This window comes from Thermobia domestica, chromosome 1 (genome assembly GCF_964235325.1).
Source record: "Thermobia domestica chromosome 1, izTheDome1.hap1.1, whole genome shotgun sequence".
Taxonomy (NCBI): domain Eukaryota; kingdom Metazoa; phylum Arthropoda; class Insecta; order Zygentoma; family Lepismatidae; genus Thermobia; species Thermobia domestica.
Genome location: NC_137454.1, coordinates 95,351,173 through 95,377,427, shown reverse-complemented (window position 1 = coordinate 95,377,427; position 26,255 = coordinate 95,351,173). Strand labels below are relative to the sequence as shown.

General features: G+C 36.8%; 1 protein-coding gene across 1 annotated transcript in view; it reads right to left on the bottom strand.

Moving 5' to 3' along the window:
• Positions 1-23,116, bottom strand: part of LOC145687410 (protein FAN-like) — a 71,932-nt gene extending 48,816 nt beyond the window's left edge. Inside the window, exons 1-4 of the mRNA XM_081760868.1 lie at positions 22,869-23,116; positions 7,958-8,191; positions 6,162-6,255; positions 2,988-3,101 (exon numbers count right to left, since the gene is read on the bottom strand). Coding sequence (XP_081616994.1) covers positions 2,988-3,101; positions 6,162-6,255; positions 7,958-8,191; positions 22,869-22,882 — 456 coding nt within the window. The 5' untranslated portion in view covers positions 22,883-23,116. The remainder of the gene's footprint in view (positions 1-2,987; positions 3,102-6,161; positions 6,256-7,957; positions 8,192-22,868) is intronic.
• Between the last annotated feature and the right edge of the window lie 3,139 nt (positions 23,117-26,255).

The following is a 26,255-nucleotide window of genomic DNA, read 5'->3' as shown; positions in this document are numbered from 1 at the left end:
TGGTTCAACAAGTATTCTACTGGTCAGCATGGAATGCAACATAAAGAACAATCACCAAGAGCATGAGCATACTCAAAATAACCGTGCAAGGGATCATCAGCCAGTAGTTACAGCTGAAAATGGAACATCAGCTGCGTGTTCACTGTCTTTCCTAACAATATATCTGAGAACACATGCTACACAGCGAACAGCCGTATGAGAGGTATTTATCAGGTGGTAAATGGCAAATGATGTAATCCTGGATAAGGCATTCACAAACTTGTTGTCAACTTCCAAGCAGATCCGTGCTGTTTACTATCTTTTCAAAGACGCCAAGGATCGGCTACACTTGATTCGCATGCTGCGAAAGTTTATCCGCAACTTCAAGTGGTGATAAGTTTGTAGGTTTGTATTATAAAAGAAAGCTTCAACTGCATACCGACAAATATCAAGGTCAATACAGTATACTATCAACAGCATGTTCTTAGCCGTTGTATCAGCAAAATGTTTTTTTCTTTGTACTGTGATGAAATCAAAGGTGTCCGTTCACAGAGACAAAGCGTTCAACCATACGGCTCGAATAATTGTTCCATACATGACCCTCACAGTATGTAAAACCGATATTAGAATTGTACTGTTTTCGGACATTTCTGTGAAATCTCCGGATACAGCAGCGATAAACTTTACTGCATTTGGGTGATCGAAGAAAACAACAGCATAACGTCATCCCCACATAGGGCCTGGTTGCGGAAAGTATACCAGAAACAGTGATATAAACCTTAACCAGACTATCTTCACAAAAATAAGTAAATAAAAAGTAAAAAAAAATAAATAAAAATCCTACTGCAAGCTCTGGTGGAAACATTATTTCACGCTCTAGTGAAAGCTCCGATTTCGTTTTCACAAATGTAGACAGGCCTTCAATAACTATATAATATCACACAAATACAATACTGAAACTCATACAGTATGTGTTTATTTGACAAATAAATGTGCCAGTACGCTAGCGCTTATATTCTTATAACGAATACTTTTCAATGCTCATGTTTACAATTCAGTATTACAAAATCTTACAATATAGTACTTCTCAGAAGCTGTGCTATTAGAGCGAACTGATTGATCTCTTGCTGCACGAAATTCCTTGCTATTTACGAGTTGGAATCGCGAAGAAGATTCAATGACTAGGATCTATTCATTTTCAATATTTCCAATATTACCGTTTTCATTTTTACTTTTCTGATTTCAATAAAAAATAAGCTTGAGTATAAAATATTCAAAGTAATGGAAAAATCTACTTCTACTACAGAGAGACCAACTGGAAACAACATGCAAAATGAAGATAAATACGAAAAAAAAAAGTGATAAAGTGCACAAGAGCAGGGCAGGTAAGGGCAAACGTATGGTTGGAGGGAGAGAAAATTGAAGACGTTAAGACGTTCCTCTACTTAGGAAGTCTAATATCCTCGGACGGAAGAAGTGAAAAAGACGAAAGTTCCAGAATAGCGCAGGCTAAACTAGCATTTAATAGGAAAAGAGAACTCCTAACATCAGGAAATTGTATCGTTGGACGTTTGTAAACGATTTATTAAGACACTGGTATGGAGCGTGGCGTTTTGCGGATCAGAGATGTGAACATTAAGAAAAGCTGAAATATCCAAGCTGGAAGCATTTGAAATGCGATATTGGCGCAGAATGTTGGACATATCATGGACCCAAAGGAAAAGGAATGAAGACGCACTAAAAGAAGCTGAATGACAGATCATGAAGGTAATAGGAAAAATACGAAACAACATGCTTGGCCATCTTATCCGGCACTCCAATTGGATCACCGTGCTGGTAGAGGGAAAGGCAGGAGGAAAACCAGGAAGAGGAAGACTAAGGATAGAATATCCAGATGCAGTTATGAGGATGAGACCTTATCAAAATATAAAACAGCTCTCCCAAGGGAGAATAAAGTTTTAAAATTTCCATGTTGACCACCAACCTATGGCTGAAGTGAAAAAGAAGAAGAGGTATATCAGGAATTTGGGCAAAAATACAATTGAGAAGTTTAATATAATAAGGGCGTAAGCGAGTTTACGCCCTTTTTGCATCAAACGCATTTGTGGCTTTTGCCATGCTTGTTTAGTCTCCTGGTAACATTTCAATTCAATATCGGAATAAAATGCTGCATATTACATTGTTTTATGAAGAAAGAAAGAAAAAAAATTTCAACATCGTTTTTCTCCAACTGCATGTTTCAGACTTACGTCCTTATTGCATCAAAATCCTCAATTCTAGTCATTGAATTGTTCTCCAGATTCCAGCAAGTCAAAAAAGTCATCGAACAGTTGTTCGTATTGCCCTCTTTGTGTCTAGCGGTTACTGCTAACGTCTTTGATGCACGTAATTTCAGGTTGCTTCCTGGTAAGACAGCAATAAAATTTGAACGAATTATGATGATCCGGATTCCATCTTAAACTGTAGGTTCCCGTCTTATATAGCCTCGGCGCTGAAAAGGGAAGCTAAACTAAAGCAAACACTATTCGTATTTTCAGCCAACTTACAAGAATCAATTTCACATAACAAGGTACTAAGCAAACAATTGAAAATCATAACAGTTGTTTGTAAATATGTCATATGTTTTATAAATGGTTTTTCTTCCTTTTCCCTGCTGAAAATAATAGATTTTATTGTTTGCTGTAATGTATGACGTGTTTCCTTTGCTTATTTTGGTTTCCTTTATTCAAATTAAATTTAGTGTCCTTGGTCCTGATGATGATAGATTCGTATACTTATCTTCCTATAAGCAAAGAACTTTTGTGCCAAATGTTGGTTTGTTTTATGACATGCTACGGTTCACTTAGGTGTTTTGATATGCCTAAAACCACCTGATAATTGTCCTTAGAGTTTCAAGTATGTTCTTTCAGAACTCTAAGGACAACTTATTTAACAACACAACCACATAACACCAAGTTCAGTAAGTTCCACATATAATTTTTAATTGTAAAATTGCAACTCTTACTAACCATTGTATTTTGTTCAGCTGCTGGTAACGTTGAAGCTCGATGAAGCTGGCATATTTGTGGCAAGCAATCACCAACTCGAGCATAATTTAATAGAAAAAGAAACTTTCTCCTCTCCTGAAAAATGATAAAATTAGGACACGTTATTTCTTATCAAACGATAAAGTTTACAACTACAGAGTGACTGGACAAGATCTTTATATGTTCACAACGCCACACAACGATGAATCGTGAAATATATTATATCTTAACGGAAAGAACTATCAAAGCTTTATTTTATGGTTACATGCTTTCAATATGGCATTTCCTGCCATTAGCATACACCAGCAATGCAGTAATTGAATTTCTACCAACACAGGTGAGCATGTCCACGTCAGTGGTATAAATGTTACCAGCAATTAGTTGTCGCCGCTTCAGAAGATCTTGAGGAATTTGTGGCACATACTCGATATCTCTTATGTGCCATAATCGAAAGGATCTTTCACTATCACTATCACAAAATCTGAATTGCAGAATTCCCATCTGCATTGCCTTCTTGTTTTTCCTGCTATAGAGGTGCATTGGCGAATTACGTACTAGCCAAGTACACAGCGAAATAGAACTTCGACTTGCACCTTCCACTCTGATACACTACATTACTTTTTGTAACTCATTACAAAAATACGTTCTAAACTGTAACGATCTTCTTAAATAACCTTGGACAGGATCAGCTTGCAAAAATCACATCAAACATTACTGACTTTCAAGTTACGACGTCAATTTTATTTAAAATTATCAGTTACAAATAAAATTAATTAACAGTTTTCTAATTGTTATTGTATGGCATCTGCATTCATTAATAGCAAAGCCACACACACAAAGTTTAGGAGCAGAAATTATCAGAAGAAGAGTTTTATATATATATATATATATATATATATATATATATATATATATATATATATATATAAATAAATTTGTGAATCCCTTTTAATTGTTATCATTCGTATTAATAGACTTTAATTTCAAATTAATGTTGCAGAAATAAACAGGAAAACTGCGTATTAATTTATGAACGGTAAGTACAGGGTGAGGCAGAAGTCTGGATACACCCCTGTAAAAGTCGAACGGTGTGAGGAATCATAATGTCGTTTGGTATGGTGTGTCTATAGGTGGAGGCGCAACTTATAGGAGGTATGGCGACAACGACGGCCATCTTGAAATCTGCCATTTTTTTGGATTTGAGTTACGTTTTTCAAATGGGAAGGAGGTTATGTTGAATATAATTTTGAACTGCCTTTTTCTGAGAAATACACCGGTGCAATGCGTTTTGTGATATCTTTATTTGTGTGAAAGTTATGACCTGTTAAAGTTTAAAACTGTAAGGAGGTGATCAATTTTCTTTATCGTTGTCCTTGATCCACAACGGCACTTACACAGGAGAAACACATTGAAATTGTGTTAATGAGTGGTGGACGAAGTATCAGAGTGATTGCTGCTGACTTCAATGCCCGGCATCCTAAGAGAAATAACATTTCACATATGACAGTTTTCCAAGTTATTGGACTAATTTCATGCAACAGGTTCTGTGGCGGGCAAACCACGCAGTGGACGTCCAAGAACAGCCACCAATGAGGAGACTACAATAGAAATTGTGGCATCAGTTGTGAAAAGTCCACATTGCAGTACGCACCGGTTATCAGCAATATCTGGTGTTAGTCTGCGTTCATCCAGCGTGTGTTGCACACACACACACGAATGGCACCCGTATAAGTTACAGTTGCAACCTCATTTCTTGGAGGATGACCCTCGGCGATTCGAGTTTGCAGAGTGGGCTCTGGATCCGTGCGACAGTAATCCAAACTTCATACGACAAGTGTTGTTTAGTGACGCAGCTGACTTTTATGTGCAAGGTGAAGTAAACAAATAGAATCAGGGTTACTGGCCAGATGCAAACCACTCGAGAGTGGATCCCTGTAAAGGTGCTAGTGGTAGAAAAGTGATGGTTTGGTGTGGGACTTGGGACACAAGAATCGTGAGTCCGGTGCTTATTGATGGAACCTTGATTGGGAAGAGGTATATTAACATGCTCCGTGATTATGTGTTTTCAACGTTGTTGAATTCGCAGGATAATTTCCCAACTTTTTTTTCCAACAGGACGGTGCGCCTCCCCACTATGCTACTGAGGTCAGACAGTTTCTGGATGAACAGTTTCCAGGTCACTGGATAGGTAGGAGGGGTTCTATAGAATAACCACGACGGTCCCCTGATCTCACACCTCTTGACTTTTATCTATAGGGTCATTTGAAATAAATTGTGTATGTGGTAAAAATCAACAATGTAGCATATTGAGGAGGCGTGTGTCTCTGTTGACCCAAAGACCCTGCGATGTTTGCAGCAGGACTGGCAAAAAACGTCTCTTGATTGTGTATCCAGCGCAATGGAGGTCATATTGAGCATATGCTGTAATGCCGACTCTGACAAGTGGCCCAAACTTTAACAGGTCGTAACTCCTATACAAATAAAGATATCGCAAAACATATTGTACAGGTGTATTCCTCAGAAAAAGGCAGCCTAAAATGATATGCCAAATGACCCCCTTCCCATTTCAAAAATGTAATCCAAATCCAAGATAGCGGATTTCAAGATGGCCGCCGCTGCTGCCATAGCTCCTATAAGTTGCGTCCCCACCTATAGATACCCCATACCAAACATTATAATTCCTCACGCTGTTCGATTTTTATAGGGGTGTATAAAAATGCCTCTTTTTTAAATGCCTCTGCCTAAAAATGCCAGACTTTTGCCTCACCCTGTACAAAAATATTATGAAAACCTGTACAGAACATTAGAAAGTAAAAATCTACCCATGTTGGCAATTCATTCAAACAAAATTGCTCATCTTATAATAACGACCAAATTAAAATGTAGTAGTAAGTTTATACATTTTCCATATTACACAAACGTACTTCTGAAGGTATATGGTAGCGAAGTTGCTGAGAGATAAATGTGTACGTCTGAAGAAGGAATTTTTACATTGGAATCAATACCAGCTTTCAGGAAACGATCTTACACTAATTTCATATTTTCCGGTTTTGTTTTCCAGGACTTTTTAACCCGTTTTGGACCTTCATAGTACGATACACTTGAAAAATAACAGAATTTAATTTAAAAAAAAGAAAAGAAAAAGAAAAAACTTACCCTTCTGAAATTATACGGAGCAATCACATTCCCCTCTAGCATTTCAACGTACTGGTTGCAGTCTACAGCGACTACGTTTCCTTGAGTCTTCATCCTGCAGAAATTTAAGTAGATATTTTTTGTATTAAGAACTAAGTGCTTGTATTTGGTAGTCCTGTTCACGGACCTAGTTTGAAGAGTTCATCTTTACATCAAAATATGCTTTTCGTCAATATGCTTTATATCAAAATAAATTGATTAGTTTGGAGTCTGACGTTCCCTTGCAGCACTGAGTTAAAATAAAAGGTGAGCCTACAGCTTAATGTGGCATCCGAACCACACGAATTCACACCAAGATCAAATCAAAATCCAAGTCTCCCGTGCCGGACATTCTTTCGCTAACCATAAAGCCATGAGGAAGCTCGATTAAAATGGATTATTGTTGACTACAGTACGGTTAAGAAACAAGTAGTTAGTATGATACAAAATAGTTAATGGATCCACAATGGTTATACGTAACTTTTATGTTGCTCATTAAATTAAAATTTTTACCCGAAAATTTTGTCTTAAAGAGATCATTTAAAAAAAAAGGGGGGGGAGGAAATCTTCTGGGCGTTTGGACTAATTAACTGAGTTTAACATCAATTCCCAAGTGATTATTTCACAGGCGCCATATGAACAATTCTTCTTGAGATTGTGGATGAATATCCATCATCTGTACTAAGCTCGCCGTTTGAACCTTTCTTTTAGCAGAGAAAAATCACTCACTGAGTGAGAAAGTTTACTGCTTGCTGATACGTTTCGGGAAAACAATCTTAAGAGACTATATAAGGTACAACTACACTGTACAGTAGAATCCAAACCTCCGTAATGCGATCAATGCTCTTTCATCGGGAATCAAATCCGGGACCTCGTGTACCAAAGGGACACGCAGCACTAGACCAGCAGGGTAGACATGAGTGCGATCTTAATTTGGAGATATAGCACACGATCAAAAGAATCCGAATACCGACTTGAAATTGCAGTACAAATTTGCTCATGGATCTATTTCATGTATGGCGTCAAAATAGATTTTGAAATACTTGTTCGTGATCAAAGCCCAAGAGCAGGCTGAAATATTGAAGAAACTGTATGGATTCCTAAACAAAAAACAATAGCTGTGGATGCAAGGTAAGTGATTACTTTTTAACAACACTAATTTGAGAATATTCAGATAAACGTGAAACCATCTTTAATTAACACTAATACTTATTATTACTGTTGTGGTTTGTTGGGTTTATAGGGGGCAAGGGGGGATTGGTAAGAGGACGAAGGAGTGGTTTATGACAAAAGAATTTCAACAACAGTGATTCAAGAAACAGTAACATTTTGGAAACAAATTAAAATATGTACTTCTACAAGCAGCATAATTTCTTACGGGACATGCATGAGGAAAATGACAATTGGTCATTGAAACGTTGCGTTGAACTGCCGTTACCATTTAGGTGCCTACGTGAGTAGAATTTAATTTTTTGTAACTAATATGGATCCTCATTATCAATTTTTCACTGACTGCTTATATACATTTGAAGATATTTGGTTACATCTTTAAATCTTATTTAAAAATAAAATAAAATAAAATGTTGGAGTCACAATCCGCAAATTATGTAGCCCCATAACTTGTTCTTTGTGGTCTTAGCAGCTACAATTTGAAACAATTCAGAAATTTAAAGTTTCTACCAAATAAACTTCTCAGATTTTCTACGCCCTTTGACAGTTGAGAAACATCCCATGAAAGACGTATAGCCAAATCTCACATAATTTGTAACCTTACTTACCTCAAACTGAATTCTTCTGACCAGTCTGATATGTTTGTGCATTCTCGTAATTGAAGCTTCAGTATTGGCTTCACGTTACTTTTAGGATCAAAAACAATTGACTTGGAACATAAACGTAGCCTCCCTAATTCTTTCTTTCTATCGAAGTCACCCACTGTGACATCTGGAGGAAAGACAAAGGCACTGAAGTCTTCAAAATATATTTCACCAGGCTCCAATAACAACAATGAAAATCTGCAATATGTAAATAAATAAATAAATAAAAATACCTTTTTATTTTATGTCAAAACAAATGCATAAATTACATTTCTGCTACATATGTTATATAGAAAAGATCAGAAATCAAATGAAATCTTCCACGAACAGTCTCTACACACTAAAAGAAATTATGATAAATGAGGTTATTTCAACTCAGATCAAGGCCGCGGTGGCTCAGTAGTAGAGCGTTCACTTTTGGTGCTTGGGGTCCCTGGTTTGATTCCAGTTCGCGCCAAGTGAACTTTGTGGTGGAAAAACACCGTGTGTGTGTGGGGGGGGGGGGGTTCTCGGGATTCTCTCGTTTGCTCCGTAACTTTCTTCATGCCATCATTTCATTCAATTTCTCATCATCACCGTTTCCTTTAGCCTAGGCGGTATAAACGTGGGACGTACAACTCAAAGATTTGATTTCATTTCATTTTCAACTCAGATCAACAATTGTATAAGAAATTTAGATTTTGAAATATTTAAAACTATAAAATACTCACTTTACGCATAATTCGATAATAAACATTATAACTTGTTAGATTACTGCGTAGTATTAATCATACCAGACAATAATACTACACACTAAGTTAAGAAGTTATATTATTCATCATTCTAGAGAACTTATTGTAGTTTAATCTTTTTTCAAAGTATTAATATATATATATATATATATATATATATATATATATATATATATATATATATTAAATCCATCTCAATCAACTAACTTCAAACTTTTTCTACATGCGAAACCTTGTAGAATAAAACTTAATACGAAAAGGATTATTAGGAATGTGCACTAGCCTCCAGAATTTAAAATAAAAAAAAAATTGATATTCCATGGAATTAAGTTCAATTCAAAGAAAATCTTCGTCGACAAGTTGATAATTACGAACATATGTGAGGAAGAAATCTTGTGACATTACCTGTCGTTGTGTAAGCAGTTAATGGATAAACTGAATGAAAGAGTCAAGATGGTGCCATTCCCATGTAGTTGTTATGAAATACCTCTATACAAGAAGTAAAAATAATATCTGATGTAAAAATAACATCTGAATTCGGAGGAGGCAATAGAACCAGTAAACTGCAGAGGGAAATATAAATATAGTGTATTTTTCTCTACGGAGGCATTAATTGTTACAGCATAAGCTGAGATTAAGGTTTTCAATTTACTTATTTAATTATCTTAATACTGAATGGACATGCGAATGGCGTTGTGCAATAAATTACAAAACTATCGATACAAAATTGATAAACAAGAGAAAATTAAGAAGTCCATCCTTCTTAATATTCAAGGTACAGAGTACGAGTATTTCACCATAAAGAATCAAATCTGACTGCCAAAGATGAGATATTCCTTCCTTCTTTCTTACGTATTTTTTATTAGTACTGAATGCGTTTTTTTTTTTTTTTCATTCTCGAGAAATATATTTAATTGGTAAAACTAATTAGATTTTTCCGGACTGACATACTGTGAAACTACTTCCCATAATAGATGGATATACTATTCATCATAGTTACTTCAAAATATACCTTTGTTAAAACTGGGTAGAATATAGAAGTAACACAATAATAAACTCACAAATTTCTGTTTGAATATATACGAGGTCTGAAAAAAAAAAACGGAACTGGTGACAAAAGTACGGTTTAATGTTACAAATTACAAGCTAAAAGTGGTTATCTTCAACATACTACTCTTCCCTCTTTATACACATTTGCATACGATGTGTGCTTTCCATTGTTGGAAGCAGTTATGGAAATCTTCATTTGTCACCGTCTTCAGTACGGCTGCTGTTTTCTGCTTCACCTATTCTACAGTCTGAAAACGAGTTCTCTTCTGGGCGGATTTCACTTTCCGAAAAAGAAAGGGAAAAAATCGCACGTTGACAAGTCCGACGAATAAGGTAGGTGTTCCAACACTGAAGTCTTCTCAGCTACCAGAAACTTTTAACGGTTAAACCAGTATGCGAAGGACCACTGTCGTAATGAACAATCCATTCATTGTTCTTTCACAAGAGGCGCCTTTTCTTTCTCATGCATTCTTCCTCGCAGTTTCACATAAATCCACTGATAATACTGCTTATTCACTATCTGACTTACAGGTTTTACAGGTATTAATTTTGCAACTTCCAGGTCTAGTAGAAGAAACTAGCAGTAAGAGAATACACAAAATTTAAGAATAATATTGTAAAATTTCTTGGGCAGAGCAATAAAATGTACTCGGGATTTGGACTTTTCCCTTCACCTTTTTATTATAAAAAGTTTATGGACACAAATTATAAAATTTCACTAATACTTAGGTAAGATTAGATAGGAGCCCGGTGACCAAGCGTCGTGGGCTTTGAGGTGAGGTACTCTCGGTGACTGTGCGTCGTGAGAAGAGGAAAGGAACCCGATGACCGAGCGTCGTGGGTATAAGTATGGGTACCTCTCGGTGACCGAGCGTCGTGAGAGGGGTTTTAGGTGTTTCGATCAATCCGGGAAGATTGATGCTGGTCGAGGCGTGCAGTTCCCTTTTATCCTGTATTGTCGGCTTCCTTCGTTGATTCTCGTCCTTCCGACTGTTGGCGATGGTGAGCGACTCCTCTTCGGGATCGTCGCTTGTTTGTGTTTATAATCAACACGTGTAGTACGCATGGCTATTGCATGGTACGGCGACGTGGGGATCCTTACAATATAGTTATTTAAGAATGGCCACCCTTCTCCCCAATGAACGATTGCAATTAAACATTGAATCACAAGAAAATTAATAAAGTAATTAAAATAAATAAAATTTAAAAGACATAAAACTTTAGAACATAAATAATCATCACGGTATACATTTGCAATCGTTCATGCCATTCCCCTACCCACGCAGTTTTATTTTACCAAAATTCACAATTCTACTGTTTCATTGTCATTAACAATTTTTTGTGTTAGAATGAACAACGTAAGATATAATGTTCTTACACAAAAGTAGTTTTATTCTACAAGTCCTGCATAACCTTACTGATTTCTTTATCTATTTCTTCAGCTTCCAGACTATGAGCTTTCCCCAAGTGTTTCTATTTTTTTCCCACGCGTTTCTATTTTTCTTTTAGCTTCCGCTTTTTCATTTGAATTTTCTGATCGTTTTCCTTTACTGCACGGTGTCTTCTTTCCAATGCCATTTTATATCTTGTACGAGATTCATTAACTGCTTTAACTAATTCCTGGAAGATCTGAATTTTGCTAATGCCACCCGCATATTGAATGCCATTATGTACTTGTCTCAATGCTACAATTGAATCCGCCTGCAAATTTTCAACCAACAGGCTTTTGTTGATTGAAAAACCAGATTCAACTGTTGCGTTTCCATGTGATCATATAAGAACAATTTTGAATACAGCCCACAAGTCAGTAAATTTCTTGTCTTTCTTAAGCAGACTTGCCCAGAATTTGTCCACATCATCTTTAGTTTCTCAAAAGTTTTCAAAGATTCTCCGGTATTCCTCTTTTGTCAACCTACACAAAATCACATACTGAGCAATTGCTCTCTCTGCAACATTTTCTGACAACCGATTGCTGGAATGAAGGATCTGAATACATGTTTTCTTTCGCTCCTGAGCCAAAGATGGCGTCTTCAAAATAATTTCTGGATCACGAGATGACACGCCACGAACAAGGGGATACTCTAAAGGGCTGCCCTCCAAGATCTTTTTGAATGTTGCCACTAGAAACCGTTGACACTGCAAAGAAAATTCCGCTTTCTGCCGATCAGAAGCTCCACATTTAGCTAACACTTTTCTTGCCCCAAATCCCACATCAACATCTTTGTATCTCAACAAAATGTCTTTATTTGCCAAATCCAATGAAAACAATTTCTTGACTGATTCACACTTTTTAATAACATCTGCTTTAACACATCGCCTCATCAAGCTTTTAACAAGGTTGGAAATTGTGTTGTACAAGAAAGATACCATAGGTTTGGAGAACTGAAATGCTTTTAAAAATTCCTCTAGTTCTGATGCCAAGGTCTTGAAGAACGCCAATTTTGTTGACATTAACAAATCGTCAACTCCTTCCTTGGCATGTTTCACTGATACACTGCTGGGAATGTTAGCTAAATTCAAGTACCTCTTTACGTGGGGAAATACTTCAAATGCCCTTTCTACGCACTGCGCATTTTCTACCCAGCGTACCTGACACAATTTTTGAAAAAATATGGAAGTCCCAGAGGATGCAACGTAGTCTCCTTGTCGTGCTAGACTATCTTTAAACAATAGTAAAGCCCCTTTAAAAAATTTTAACATTCCATTTTGCAGCTCCATGTCCTGTTTGGAATGCCCCATGAACCACATGAAGACTACATGATTCTAAATCTAATAACTGTGGATCTGTAGAATCAGTCTGAATTTCTTCTTTTATATTTGACAGAAATTTCCAGTTCACAAAAGGTCTGTCCATACTGACTTGCAAAATTATCTTCAGAGGCATTTTTGAAAGTCCTTCCTTAAAATTAGATAAGAGATCTTCAGCTGTAGCATGGTATAAAAAAAAAAAAAATAATAATAATAAAATAAAATAAAAAAAAAAAAACTGATGTAAGATATCTCGTGGAAACCTCCTTCTTTCTATCGTTCCAAAACCTCACATGAATGTTCATCTGCCCCTTTTGGGCTACCTTATTTAACGCTTCATCAAAGCGCACTACAATGTCCTGACACCCATTTACTGCATCCACAACACTGTCTCTAAAATATGGTGCGAGGCCGTAACAAATAGCATAACTACACTTCAAAGGGCCCATGCTAAAATTCTGTGCAATTACACTATCTGGGAACATCTGTTTAAACAGTATATTATCATTTTTACAGAATTTGCAAGATTCTCTGTTCACTACAAGTCTCATTGCCCACAATATTTCTGCAGATGTCACTTCATCTTTTTCAACAAAGTCTTTTATAGATGGTTGTTTTAATTTTTCTGTTGACTTCTGTGATGGTTGCTCCTCTTGTTTTTGAACTGGCTTAAACATGTCCACAACACTTTGATTTTTTACTGTCCAGTCTTTGCCTGCGTGTTGGTCTTTTTGCATGGCTTTTAATTGCTTGCACTCCCATACTACTCAATGAAAACTTTTGCAAAATGCACTATGCAAATCCACTTTAACCTCCTTCAACCAAGTCGTCCCCTCAGGATGTAATGCTGGATCTGACCACTGACAATTAAACACTAACCTTTGGCCAGACATCTCTATAATTCAAAGTTAATATACCTGCAAACAGATAAAAATTAAGCAGCGAACTTGAAACAGCTAGACAATTCTACCCTTCAAAGCCAAAAGTCGTATCCACAGAAAACCTGTCTTTGAGTAAATCGTTATTTACTGTTTACTAATAAGGAGGGGCACGAGTTTTTCGCACTAAGAATTTGAAAATTTCGCGTTTCGTTTCTTATATTTCGCGTTTTGTCGCATTTTCTAAATAGTTTCGCAAATTGCAGCTTTTGTGGAAAAGAATTTCCTGACGTTTTTATATTTGTTCCTTTTATTCATAGTTCACTATAAAAATAAACCATTAATTACCTAAAACCAAAATACACTGAATATTTCACATGACAATGTCAATTTCATTTATAGAAAACTATATATATATATATATATATATATATATATATATAGGCACAAATTACATTTAAGCATTAAACACAAGTATTGTACATGTTTCCACATTTTTCCTCCTTCATTGTTGTACGTTTGCCACGTATCATTAGTCCAGACTTTGAAAAAATCTCTCACAATTGACATTACTTGTAAGAAGCCACACATATGTAACTGCATTTACAACAAACTTCAAACAATCATCACTTCGGAACTCCCCATCCAGCTGCGATGGTGATAGCTAACGGGCAACATGTTTCATATAGTTGTGTCCTAATTACCCAAAATGCACAGTTCATGCCCCGTTCTAGTTTTGTCAGCGGAAAACTAGCGTTTTAAAGTAATGAATACGTAGTTTTAAAATTTCACGTTACATCCCGTATTGTTAGAAATTTCGCGAAAAACTGCCAATTTCGCGTTTTATCGCGCAACGGAAACCAATGAAAATACACATACAATACCATAAAACGTCAAGGAACTGAAAATTACTTAATTCTGACGCATTTCGTTTTATCGCGCATTGCGAAAAACTCGTGCCTCTATTAATAAGCCAGCATCTTAAGGTACAACGTTTATATCAGATAAAAAATTTATATCATATAGCTCCGCTATTTTGCAGATTCAGAGATCTCTCTTTTTCAGATAATGTATTACGTTGATATGACCTAGTTGGCGGCACTAACTTAATTCTGGCCAAAATTGTAGATACGACTTTTTGGAGGACATAACTGTCTAGCTGTTTTAAGTTCACTGCTTAATTTTCACGAGTCATTTCTCAATATAGGAAAAATAATAGGATTTTATGAACCTGCAGAAAATGATAATACATCGAATATACCACAGAAGTCAAAAAGAAAATTTTTGAAGAAAAAGTAGTAGCAAGAATTTGGCAACATCTACGAAATACTTTATTGTCTTAGTCAATAGTCTAAGTCTTAGTAAAGGGGGAGTCAATTCTGAGGTTGCAAGAATGAAATTCTAAAGAACTGCTTCTATAGGTCAGTATCGCTTTCAGAAAAGTGCGAAGATTACTAGTGCGCACATTATATCAACAAGAGTCTATTCATGAATATTGTACAGGATTGGTTAAAGACAAAAATATTAAGTTGAGAAGCCTACTAAGGTAATTAATAAGTAAATACTTTTGTTCCATACTTGAATACATTCAAAATATAAAGAATACTGAACTCAATTTCCCTGAGATTTCCAGATTTTCCAGGTAGTGTATGAACCCTATTCTCTTCTCGAAGGTTCAAGGTTGCTCTAAGCGTATGCCCACTGCACTGCTCCATGTATACTACTGACAGGGTTGCCAGATCCGTTATTCTTTAGCCAAGGCTCGTAAACGTTTTTCAAACCGTTTACCGAGCGAAGTAGCTCAAGTGGTAGAACGTTGGCTTCGCATTCGGGAGGTCGTGGGTTCGAATCCCGCTGCCGACCATCCTGACTGAGGTTTTCCAGGGTTTCCCTCAGTCCTACCAGGCAAATGCCGGGATGGTACCTACTAAACAGGCCCTGGCCGATACCTTCCCAAATCCTTTCCATTGTTATTGTTGTTGGATATCCAGTGTAAAATGGCCTCTGAGCTGTATCTGGTGATTGTTAAATAAATAAAATAAAAAATAAAATAAAACTTGAAATGCATGTCTCCTACCACTCTTAAAAGATGATCAACCTTTCTGATAAGGAGATGTGTGTGTTTTACTTTTCCCTCGGACAAAGGAATCCAAAGGAAAGAATTCTACAGAAATAATAATAATAATAAAAAACAAAAAAACAGTACACTATAAGGCAGGGTGCAAAATTTCCGGTCGCCAGGTAGCCACTGGCAACTAGAAATTTAAAGGTGGTGACCAGTGTTCAGTAGGAATGGTTCCTGCCTAAACTCTCAGGGCTGCGCAGTTTCTGTTTCGCACGAAAATAATTGTCACTGAGAGAAAACACAGAATGGGAAGTCTCCACAACGTTGTAATTCGCCCTTCCTTTCCCACCCTTAATCGGAATATGTATATAATTTGTCCAATTCAAAATTGATCATCCTGAATCTAATTGTCTGGTTTTGAAATTTTATGCCCTGAAGTAATTCTTTCTTTGTCAATCCAAAGGCCGTTGGGGGAGGGGGGGAGCTCTCATAATTTGTATGTCAGAGATACTAGCGACCATCATTTTTGGCTTGGCGAGTGCCCAAAATTTCGAAATTTTGTGCCCTGCTATAAGGTCTTAGTACACTATAGTACAGTGTGCTACATCAGATAGGGTGACGATGTAGTAGGAAGAAAGGAAAATTAAACAGCAGACGAAAGGTAGAGTGGAAATGCTTATTGTGAATTTTATTGTGACGACAATGTTTTCATTAATTACAACAACAATAATAATGAGACAGGACTTGTGTAGTGTGTTTCTTCGAAGTATAGGAGCTAAGAAATTACTATACCTCTATTGCCAATATCTGAAAATAGTGTCCAAGTGCAGCCTCCTCACACTTTGATTTTGCCCTTCCCCCTCTACCCACAAAATTTTCTCGGGAAAAGCTTGGTCGTGTAGAGCTTACGAGGGTTTTCTGGAATTCAGTATTTCTTGATCTGAAAACGACAACAGAGTATGCAGTGTACTATGAAGCCAGATTTTGGATATTCCACAACTTGCTTCGCATGAACAATTTGGCATGAAATCAATATAACAAGACTGTGTATACAGAAAATGAACTTGCTTTTCTAATATCTCTCAAGGACACATCGATCGCTGCTAGCTTCTTCATCGAACCGCTTACTTTAACATGTCATAAACAGTTTTACACAAAGAATAATTTTACAGAAGACTGTTTCCTTTTCAATGCAACTCTTTTTCGGTTATATATGCGTAAATATCAAGTATAAAATACAGAAAATAAGAAGTATAATATCTTTTGCAGGGTTGGCAAAAACCACGTTATTTTTGAAAATACCAAAACACTCTTTTTTGGTGGGGAGGGAGGTGGGGTTAAACCAGGTTTTTTCTGTTTAAATAATTTGATCTGTGTATTTATATTACATATGGAAAGGAATAGGTTTGTTTCCCCTTGGTGTTATTATGCAACAACGGGGTTATGCTGGAAGGGGATCACAAGCCTAAAGCGGAATCCAAACCGCTTCTCGGCTTACATCCGAGAGAAATTGTCCTCCCTTTGGACTTGGAACAGCAGAATGGAAGTTCCACCCACTTCACTCCAACACCAATAGTATATTCGCTTATTCGGAAATCAGGACTGTCCCGTTTCATTATAAAATTGGGTGGTCCGGTCAGTCCTTAAATCGGAATACTACCGCCTTAGCCACCGGGAAAATCCTCTTATTACTTTAAACGCAAATAATCAGTACGCTAAAACTGAGGTATTAATTTACAAATTTATTACGGCAATGTTGTTCAGTAGCAACACATTAGACCTATTTTATGGCAATATTGGTTTGAAATAAACATCTTGTATTTTGTAACCAAAGTACAAAAATACTTTAAAAATTACGAAGTTATGATCAGGAAGACATGGTTCAACCCTAAAAGCAAACTAAATATTTTAAATGTAATGCTATCAATGCTTGCCAATTAAAAAGTTAAACCAGTCAACCCTAATCTTTTGTAACTTCCTTTCTTTAAGTGAAGCGTTTTGGATTTGTAAAATTGAGACATGGAGAAGAATATTTTATTTGTTTGTAGTAACACGCGAATTTGTACTACCAAACCGATGGGAATCTAGTAGCACTGCATTTTGTACAACATTACAGTTGAACATTACAGCGAATTCGATCGACCGCGAACGAAATTCGTTTCGTCTGATTTCCGAACACATATTATTGTTTTTAATGGTATTTTGTGCTGGAGATCTTCTCTTGATAAATTCGTATTTTAAGCCAATTCTGACATTAGACGTGTATTGAGAAATACTATTAAGAAGTAATTATAATTACATTAAGGTCATCATTTCAACCCAAGTATATTTTTGGAGGTGTTTCTTTTAAGTGAGTTGTAAAATAATAATAATAATAATAATAATAATAATAATAATAATAATAATAATAATAATAATAATAATAAAATAAATATAAAAAATTGGTAATTTTGGTCTGTGGAAAATTTCAAGTCCCTAATACCTTTAAAGGCATACTGCTTTTTTAAGGCATTAGCATGCTTTAAAATACTCGTGCAGAGTAAGAAATTGAAATGAACATTTCAGTATTATGTTGATGGTTATGCCGCCTAAGTTAAGGAGACGGTGGTGATGACAAATGAACGAAATGGTGGAATAATGAAAGTAGGAAGAAATGGGAGACACCCGAGAAAACCACGACACGGCGTTTGTCCACCACACAGTCCACTTGGCACGAGCTGGGATCGAACCACGGAACCCACACACCAAAGGTGAATGCTCTACCACTGGGCCACTGTAGCACCAATCATGAAGATTAAGAATCTGCGACCATACATTATGTTATAATACACATCTTTAGTTCTTTCTTGATGTAACGTACTCTTAGGACCTCTTAGGACATTGTTTCCTATTATAGGAGTTGCTTTTCTGGTACAGATTACCTTAGGATTAGATTTAGGAGATTTATAATTACAGATATAGCCTGCTGACATATGCCACAGAAACTTTTGTGCAAAAACTACTAACCGACCTATGTTCTGGCCACTAAAAAGGAATTGTATTTAACAGTCAGCGCAGGGGGAGTATGTCTAAAAGCAAGTATACTGAAGAGAAAAAAATATATGGCATAAAACTCCACGTCTATGCATGAGACAACTTCATCATGACTTTCTTTTGCAGAGTCACATGGTAAATAGCAAACACGTTGATTATGGTTTTGGACATTGTAGCACATGTTAGTGATAAGGTACCATATATTTTTTATACTTACACATTGACCTTTTGAAATAATACAGGGTGCGGCACGTAAAACCGGCCCGTCGTAATATTCTGGTATATTGTGTTTTTGGCAACACTTAAATAATCTACCTTCCTACCAAGAGATGGCGTGTCGAGGTCGGGTCGACTTACGTGACCTGCAGCAGTCACGTGCAGCCGCAGCCAGTGAAACTTGTCGAAACCAGTTGAGAAAAAGGCCTCGTTGTGTTAAGCCGGGTGAGTGTCAGTGTGTGATAATGCTGTATTCGATACCCGAGCGTGTTGCCATTGTTGAAGGGTTCATTCTCACTGGATCTTTTGTGAAAACAAAGAATTTGTTTCGGGAGAAATTTCCAGGACGTTCTGTGCCAGCAAAAAGCACCATTCAGGAATTGATTGAAAAATGGCGGCGTACAGGATCGGTTCAAAATGCTCCCAGGAACAGACGACCATCTGTCTGCACACCTGAATTAAAGATGCAGGTGGAGGAGATAATGACAAGAAGTCCTCGAAAGTCAACCAGGAGATTGAGTCAACAGGTTCATGCGAGTGAGAGAAGTTGCAGACGTGTTTTAAGGGGACTGAAGTTAAAACCGTACCGGATAAGTGTTGTGCAAGAACTGAAGGAGCCTGACCTGCAGAAGAGGGTGCATTTCTGTTCATGGCTGTTGAGCAATGTTGCCAGTGGTTTCTTGGATCCACTAATGCTCATCATGAGTGACGAGGCGTGGTTCCACCTGTCTGGGTACGTAAATTCCCAAAACAACCGGTATTGGTCGACAGAAAATCCACATGCAATCCACCAGGTACCCTTGCATGATGAGAAGATTGGTGTTTGGTGTGCCATTTCCGCCACACGCGTTATTGGGCCCATATTCTTTGAGACGACAGTGAACAGTGACGTGTATATGAGAATCCTGGAGGAGTTTTATACACACTTGACCGAAGAGGAGCGTCAGTTATGTTACTTTCAGCAGGACGGTGCAACATGCCACACATCAGCTGCATCATTGTCCCTTGTGCATGAGATGTTTACACCAGAGAGGACAATCAGCGAAGGCTTGTGGCCTCCTCGGTCACCAGACTTGTCCACGTGTGACTTTTACTTATGGGGACTGTTAAAGGGAAGAGTATACGAAACAAATCCACACACAATTGAAGAACTCAAGACCAGGATCCAGGATGTCACCAATAGCATTACAACACAAGAACTGACAAGGGTATATATGAATCTCCTCAATCGTGCTCACATGTGTGTTGAAGTGGGCGGAGGACACTTTCAGCACCTGCTGTGAATGCTGCTGTGAAGGTGAGTAGTCATATTCAATACATTACATTTCATTTATGTGTTGTAGTTAATCATATTCAATACATTACATTTCATTTTATGTGTTCACTTTACGGGCCGGTTTTACGTGCCGCACCCTGTATCACACATTTCTTCCGTAAATTCTTCAAATCTGTGGTCTCAGATTTTTAACAAGCACCACAATATTATAAAAACAAACATAATATGTATGCTGATCTTTTTTAATATTTACAGCAGTAAGTACAAAGATGCTCACAGAATATGAAGGTTTGAAAGCATCAAAAACTTTTTTTAAAAATCTTTTATATATATATATATATATATATATATATATATATATATATATATATATATATATATATATATATATATATATATATATATATATAATTGTGATGTTTTCCAATATATGCACCATAGTTACAACAAAAATGTACATAGCGACCTTTTGTCAATGTGTACTGTCAAGGGTAGTGTTGCCCACAAGACGAAACGAGACAGAACTCTTCCAACAGAAACATATATACTTCTCGAGATCAGACTTCGCTTTCACAGCATCTTTTGGAACGAGACAGTTTAACTTTATGAGGGTTTCCCCGTACAGGTATAAATGCCCGTCAAGACATATGTCATAAAAATGACTTTCCACCAAAAGCGAGAATGCTATCTAACGATTCAGGGTATGTGCGCAATAGGGATTCCCGCGCGAAGGAGCGTAGGTAGGGACCAGGCGCGTTATCGAAGAAGGGTATGCTCATAAATGAGAATAGTGCATCAAACACATATCCCATTTACTCGTTGTAACTCTATAATAGCCCTTCAAATAGTTTGACACTAGTAATATTAATTTGTAAACATAAAATACTAATTTCCTACACTATGCAGAAATGGTTCGACAGTGGAAATTAACATCCCAGACAATGCTCTTTCATATGATTTATTTTTAACCATAAAATTACCATTTTTATGATGGACTATTCAGAGGCAGTACCGAATACGTTTAGGTTTGTGAAGAAACTTTCATGCAGATATGGACGGTAGGCCTAGTAGTTAGAAAAAATACAAAATCATCACTTCTTCGCCTGATTTTCTGTGTTTTCAAGTCTCTCCTTTAAAAGTTTTCAACGCCATAGCGTAATAAAACCAAAAGCCATTCACTGCATCGTGGCACTAATTCACAATTTTTGGAAACGTTTCGAGAAATTTTTCTTGAGTGTGGTTGTGTTATCCGTATGTCATATAAAGATTATATATATAACACAGGAAACGATTTTATGCGTAAACAGCACTGTTAGCATTTCATATAGCTAATTTTGGTGTAGCTACAAAATCTACTAACATGTCTTCTAAAAGGTTTAATATAACCGACCAAATTCCAAATGCTTCCAGAAAGTTCGGAAAAAAACACAAATTCATGCGCAAGTCTAAACTAAACCAATTCGCAATTTCTTTTTTACCTGTTTGAATATTTTTGATCATCTGCTTTGGATTACCACCTATCAATAAGTGGGCTATATATAATACGATTTAATACTTCTATGATGGTGTACAAATAGATTCAATTTCATTCGAATGTTCAAATGTCTTGAACAATATTCGGGTTAACTGTCGCAGATGGCGGCCCCGAAATAGAAACTTTACGAAGAAATAAACTGAATCAGCCTGAATGTGATTATAAGGGTAACAGACGTTAGAAGGTCATTACTGTAGGGCGATTGAGGAAAAGTAAGTTAAATTGTGGACTGCACGTGATAGTGGATTCATGCGATATGAGGTGAGGTGGCAAGGTCTTGTTCAAGCTTTCTTTGACAGTGTACAAACAGCGTAAGAAAAAAACATTTTCAGATACAAGGGAGCGTTTGTTTGCCAAATAAAAATGTATTTGTAGCCATAGTATACTGCTCTAGATTCTCGAGCTAAGCGAACTAAAGTACGAGACGCATCCAGAAAGTAAGATTCCCACGCGTCCCATAGCTAGGAAACCGTATGTCGCGCGAAACGACTGCGTGTATGTGAGAGAGTAATGTCCAGACATGGCGCATTCGCAGCAGAGCTTGGTAGAGCGAAGCTGGTGGGCCGGCGACATACTGTATCCCAAGCGAGCAGGCCCACCAGCGATGGTGGGTATACGCGTAAGCGAGGATGGTGAAAAGCGGGTTTTGGCAAAAATGCGAGTTTCAATAGCACTTGCCATGGTTTCATACTAGTAACGCTCCACTTGTAAACAGAAAATACAGCTTCTGTACACTGTGCAGTAATATACTGCCGGCGGAAAATAACACCTAACAGAGTCATCTTTCATATGTACTCACTTATTTTATCTATCGTAAAGCACCTGTAATGATTTTACACTAGTAACCATACACTCGTAAACCTAAAATACAGTTGTATTACTTTCTATATAATTCTGTCGCCTGCAGAAATGTGTTCCTTATAAATATGTATTTTCATACAAAGTATTCAATTTTACCTGTAAATCCACCAAAATGTGGTGCGCCAAAACTACACCAGCACCGTATATATATATATATATATATATATATATATATATATATATATATATATATATATATATATATATGTGTGTGTGTGTGTGTGTGTGTGTGTGTGTGTATGTGTGTGTGTGTGTGTGTGTGTGTGTAAATTTTCCTTGTAAATAGTAAGCTTAGAGTACAAATCCCGATTAATAACAACTTAATAAAGGAAAAAAAAAATGTTCCTGGCACAGTGACAAAATATTGCTAATTTCCAGAAACGTACATATGCAGTAAAACGTACGTATTTATAGAAATTTATGTTTAAAAATAAAAGTTAAGAAAGTTAACTTTACATTCAAGTCAAATGAAAAGGAACTCACCTCTCTTTCTCCATCTTATGAAATTCTTGTCATAACCTCACATGAATAACTTTCAGGTACGAAGGAATTCAATACATACATATTACTGAATTATCAACTGCTAATGCTATGCTTTCACATATGAATCGGGGAAATTTTCACTACAGTACTACCTACACACAATACAAAAAACAAAATTATCATCCTGTGACAATGCCGTCAACTTGCCATAAAATATTTTCACAATGTTGCCAACTCTGTAGTGGGGCTAAAACAAACTGTCAATCATTGATGGTACCCTTTAAAATATAATCGATTAATCCTTATAAACCTTAAGAATTGGTGGAAGATATTAGCAACATACAGAAGATAACACTCCCAAAATGTAGCATGACTCAATTAAGTTTAACCTGGCTGCAGGGCCGGCCTTAGGGGGTGCTGGGCCCGATTTGGAAACATTTTGCGAGGCCCCAGGTTTACAACTAACTTGCACCAAGGTCTGTAGAACCAATATATATATATATATATATATATATATATATATATATATATATATATATATATATATATATATATATATATATATATATATATATATATATATATATATATATAGCGCTCCCCCTGCTGAGCTAGTGGTTGTCGAGATCCTGAACATATAAGTTTATCCCCGGAATACCATTCATCTTTACTTATAAGCTTGATTAAGAAAAATGATTAACGGCAAAGAGTCTCGAAACATTTTCCCGTTTCTATGTTGTGGAATTCTCTTTCAGGAGGAACTAACAGCAGGACCGTGCCGTGAGGTGGGCGAGCGGGGCGACGGCCCTGGGCGCCGAAGTAAGGCTTCTTTCACATTATCCGGCGATTTGCCGGATCCGTTTCCGGCAGTTTGCCGGATGAAAAGTGTACCCTTTTATATTATCCGGTGTTCTGCCGCAGATGAAAAATATCCGAGCAGGGTTGCTGTGCAACTGAAGAAACAAAACCTTGTGACTCTTGTCGTATTGTAGTGGTTGCAATTGACAGATGCAAAAAGTGTCTTCTACTCGCCTTGTTAAGATAGACAGGAAAAAAAAATCAGAGACACATATGGGTTCACCCTTTTTTAGAGAAGTGGTAACTTGAAGGAGATTTTTCTATACTGTTTCCACAATCGATAGACTTGAGCAAAATAGCGGCCAGATTCTGGATATTTAAAATACGATCCTGGTATTCACCTGTTGTGACTGGGAAAACCAGGATAAAGTCCTTTCAGGACAGTCAGTGGTTGAGATCTATCCCAGAATCCAGTGACGGATCTAGAAGGTAAAAACTGGGAGGCTGCCAGACTCCAGAGTATGAGAAGTATATAATGAGTTTACTATAAAGTTTCAAAAATATATAAATAATAGCTTAAATTATTTTCGTAACCCTGAAAACTAGGGGGCCTAGGCCCCGGGCTAGATCCGCCACTGCCAGAATCCCAAGTCAACACAACCACTGAGCCCAAGGCTAATCTGTAGGCATTATTATTATTATTATTATTATTATTATTATTATTATTATTATTATTATTATTATTATTATTATTATTATTATTATTATTATAGTATTTCAGGTTTATTCTTTTATTTTAAGCGTTCCGATTATTGACTCAAATCTCTTTAAAGCACTGCTCTAGTCCCTGTATTCAAAGGACTTTTCAAGAAATTACAACGATAGAAGTGTTAAAGATAATTATAAAATATAAGGCACGGTATATTTATCAAGTATCACATCATGAATTCTCTCTTGCTTTGCGAAAGTACATAAAGATATTGTTAGTAAATATATAATATTGCTGAAATATTTGATACTGTATATTTCAATTTTGGGGTACCACAAATTACAAGCTCATTTATCCAGTGCTGCCCGGACATTTATTTCTTCCAATCTGCTATTACATAGAAAAAATAATTTATATTTATTTGGACTCTTTAATCAACGACCTATGGATTCGACACTCCGGTAGTATCGGCCGTTTCCGATTATTTTCACATCGATTGTATATAACATATTGTATGTAACAAGTTTGGTTAAAATTACTCCAGGTATACTGGGCTAGAACATAACCACATACTCAAACACACTCCACACACATATATATACTGTATATACGTAAAACACACGCATCCATATTATCGCAGCCACTCTCTACTATTTCCTGGCAACACTTGCTTCCTCCCCCAACACCCAGCCGGCAGTTTGCCGCGTATATGTGAAGAACTTCATTGCTTGTAATGTCCCGCTTGGCTATACACGGCGATCTGCCGCACCGGATTCTAGCAGGGAGATCCGGCTGTTTTTGCTCGCCGGATACATGTCCGGCGATCGCCGCATTGAAGAATGTGAAGAGCTTCATTGCTTGCAATGTCTTTCTACCTTGTCCGGCAATCCGCCGGAAACGGATCCGGCAAATCGCCGGATAATGTGAAGGGGCGGTAAGAGGGAGAAAAGGTTGGGAGAAAAAGGGGCAAAAGAAAGGAAAAATTACTTGGAATATATGTATGGGGGCGCCGTCGTATACTCTCGCCCCGGGAGCTGATTTTCCACGGCACGGCCCTGACTAACAGTAATCTCTCAACATGGACGGGTCCCATTCCCCTTTATACCCTTTTCATTGCTTATAGCAGCTAATTTTTCAGAGAAATAACTCAAATGGAAATGCAAACAGTTGAATTTTAAAATACATATTTCACCTTGTGCCTCGCAATTTTTCAAGAAGGTTATGTACCAGCATCGATATCGAAATTTGGTTTCTTGACCAAACTTGGCAGAGAAGTGTGGAACATCAAGAAACGAGCATAAGTAAAATTTAAAGTGCTTCCGTCCATAAAAACGGTACAAGTTTATATTTATAAGACATGAAATGCACATTGATATGAATTCGTTGGTTCAAAGATTTCTTAACAGCTGTATCTTTTTGAAAATAATTCAAGTCAGGAAAACCTAATGTACGCTAGTGAGAACATCGTAGGTAGCTACTTATGAAAGGTATAATCAGCTTGAAATCGTTATTGTCTGCAAATAAAATGAAATGGTGATGAGACGATCACAAACTTGAAAGAATTGATGGAAGATGGATATCATATTTTCCATTGGATTATTCGAGTTAGAAGAAAAACCTTCATAAGCAGCCACCTATTCAGTACGCACTACTATACATTGGGTTTTCCTGACTTGATTGTTTTCAAAAAAGAATAAATAAATAAATACTTGTAAAATAAAATAAAATAAAAAATAAAATTACATCCACGGGATTTTTCAGAGGAGAGGGCAAAGTTTGTCCTCTGGTTTTGTATTTCTTATATTGTTATAATAAAAGGAAGGATATGCAATGAAGTCACATTAAGGCTGATATACTTGATACCATCTCGGTTTACGGTA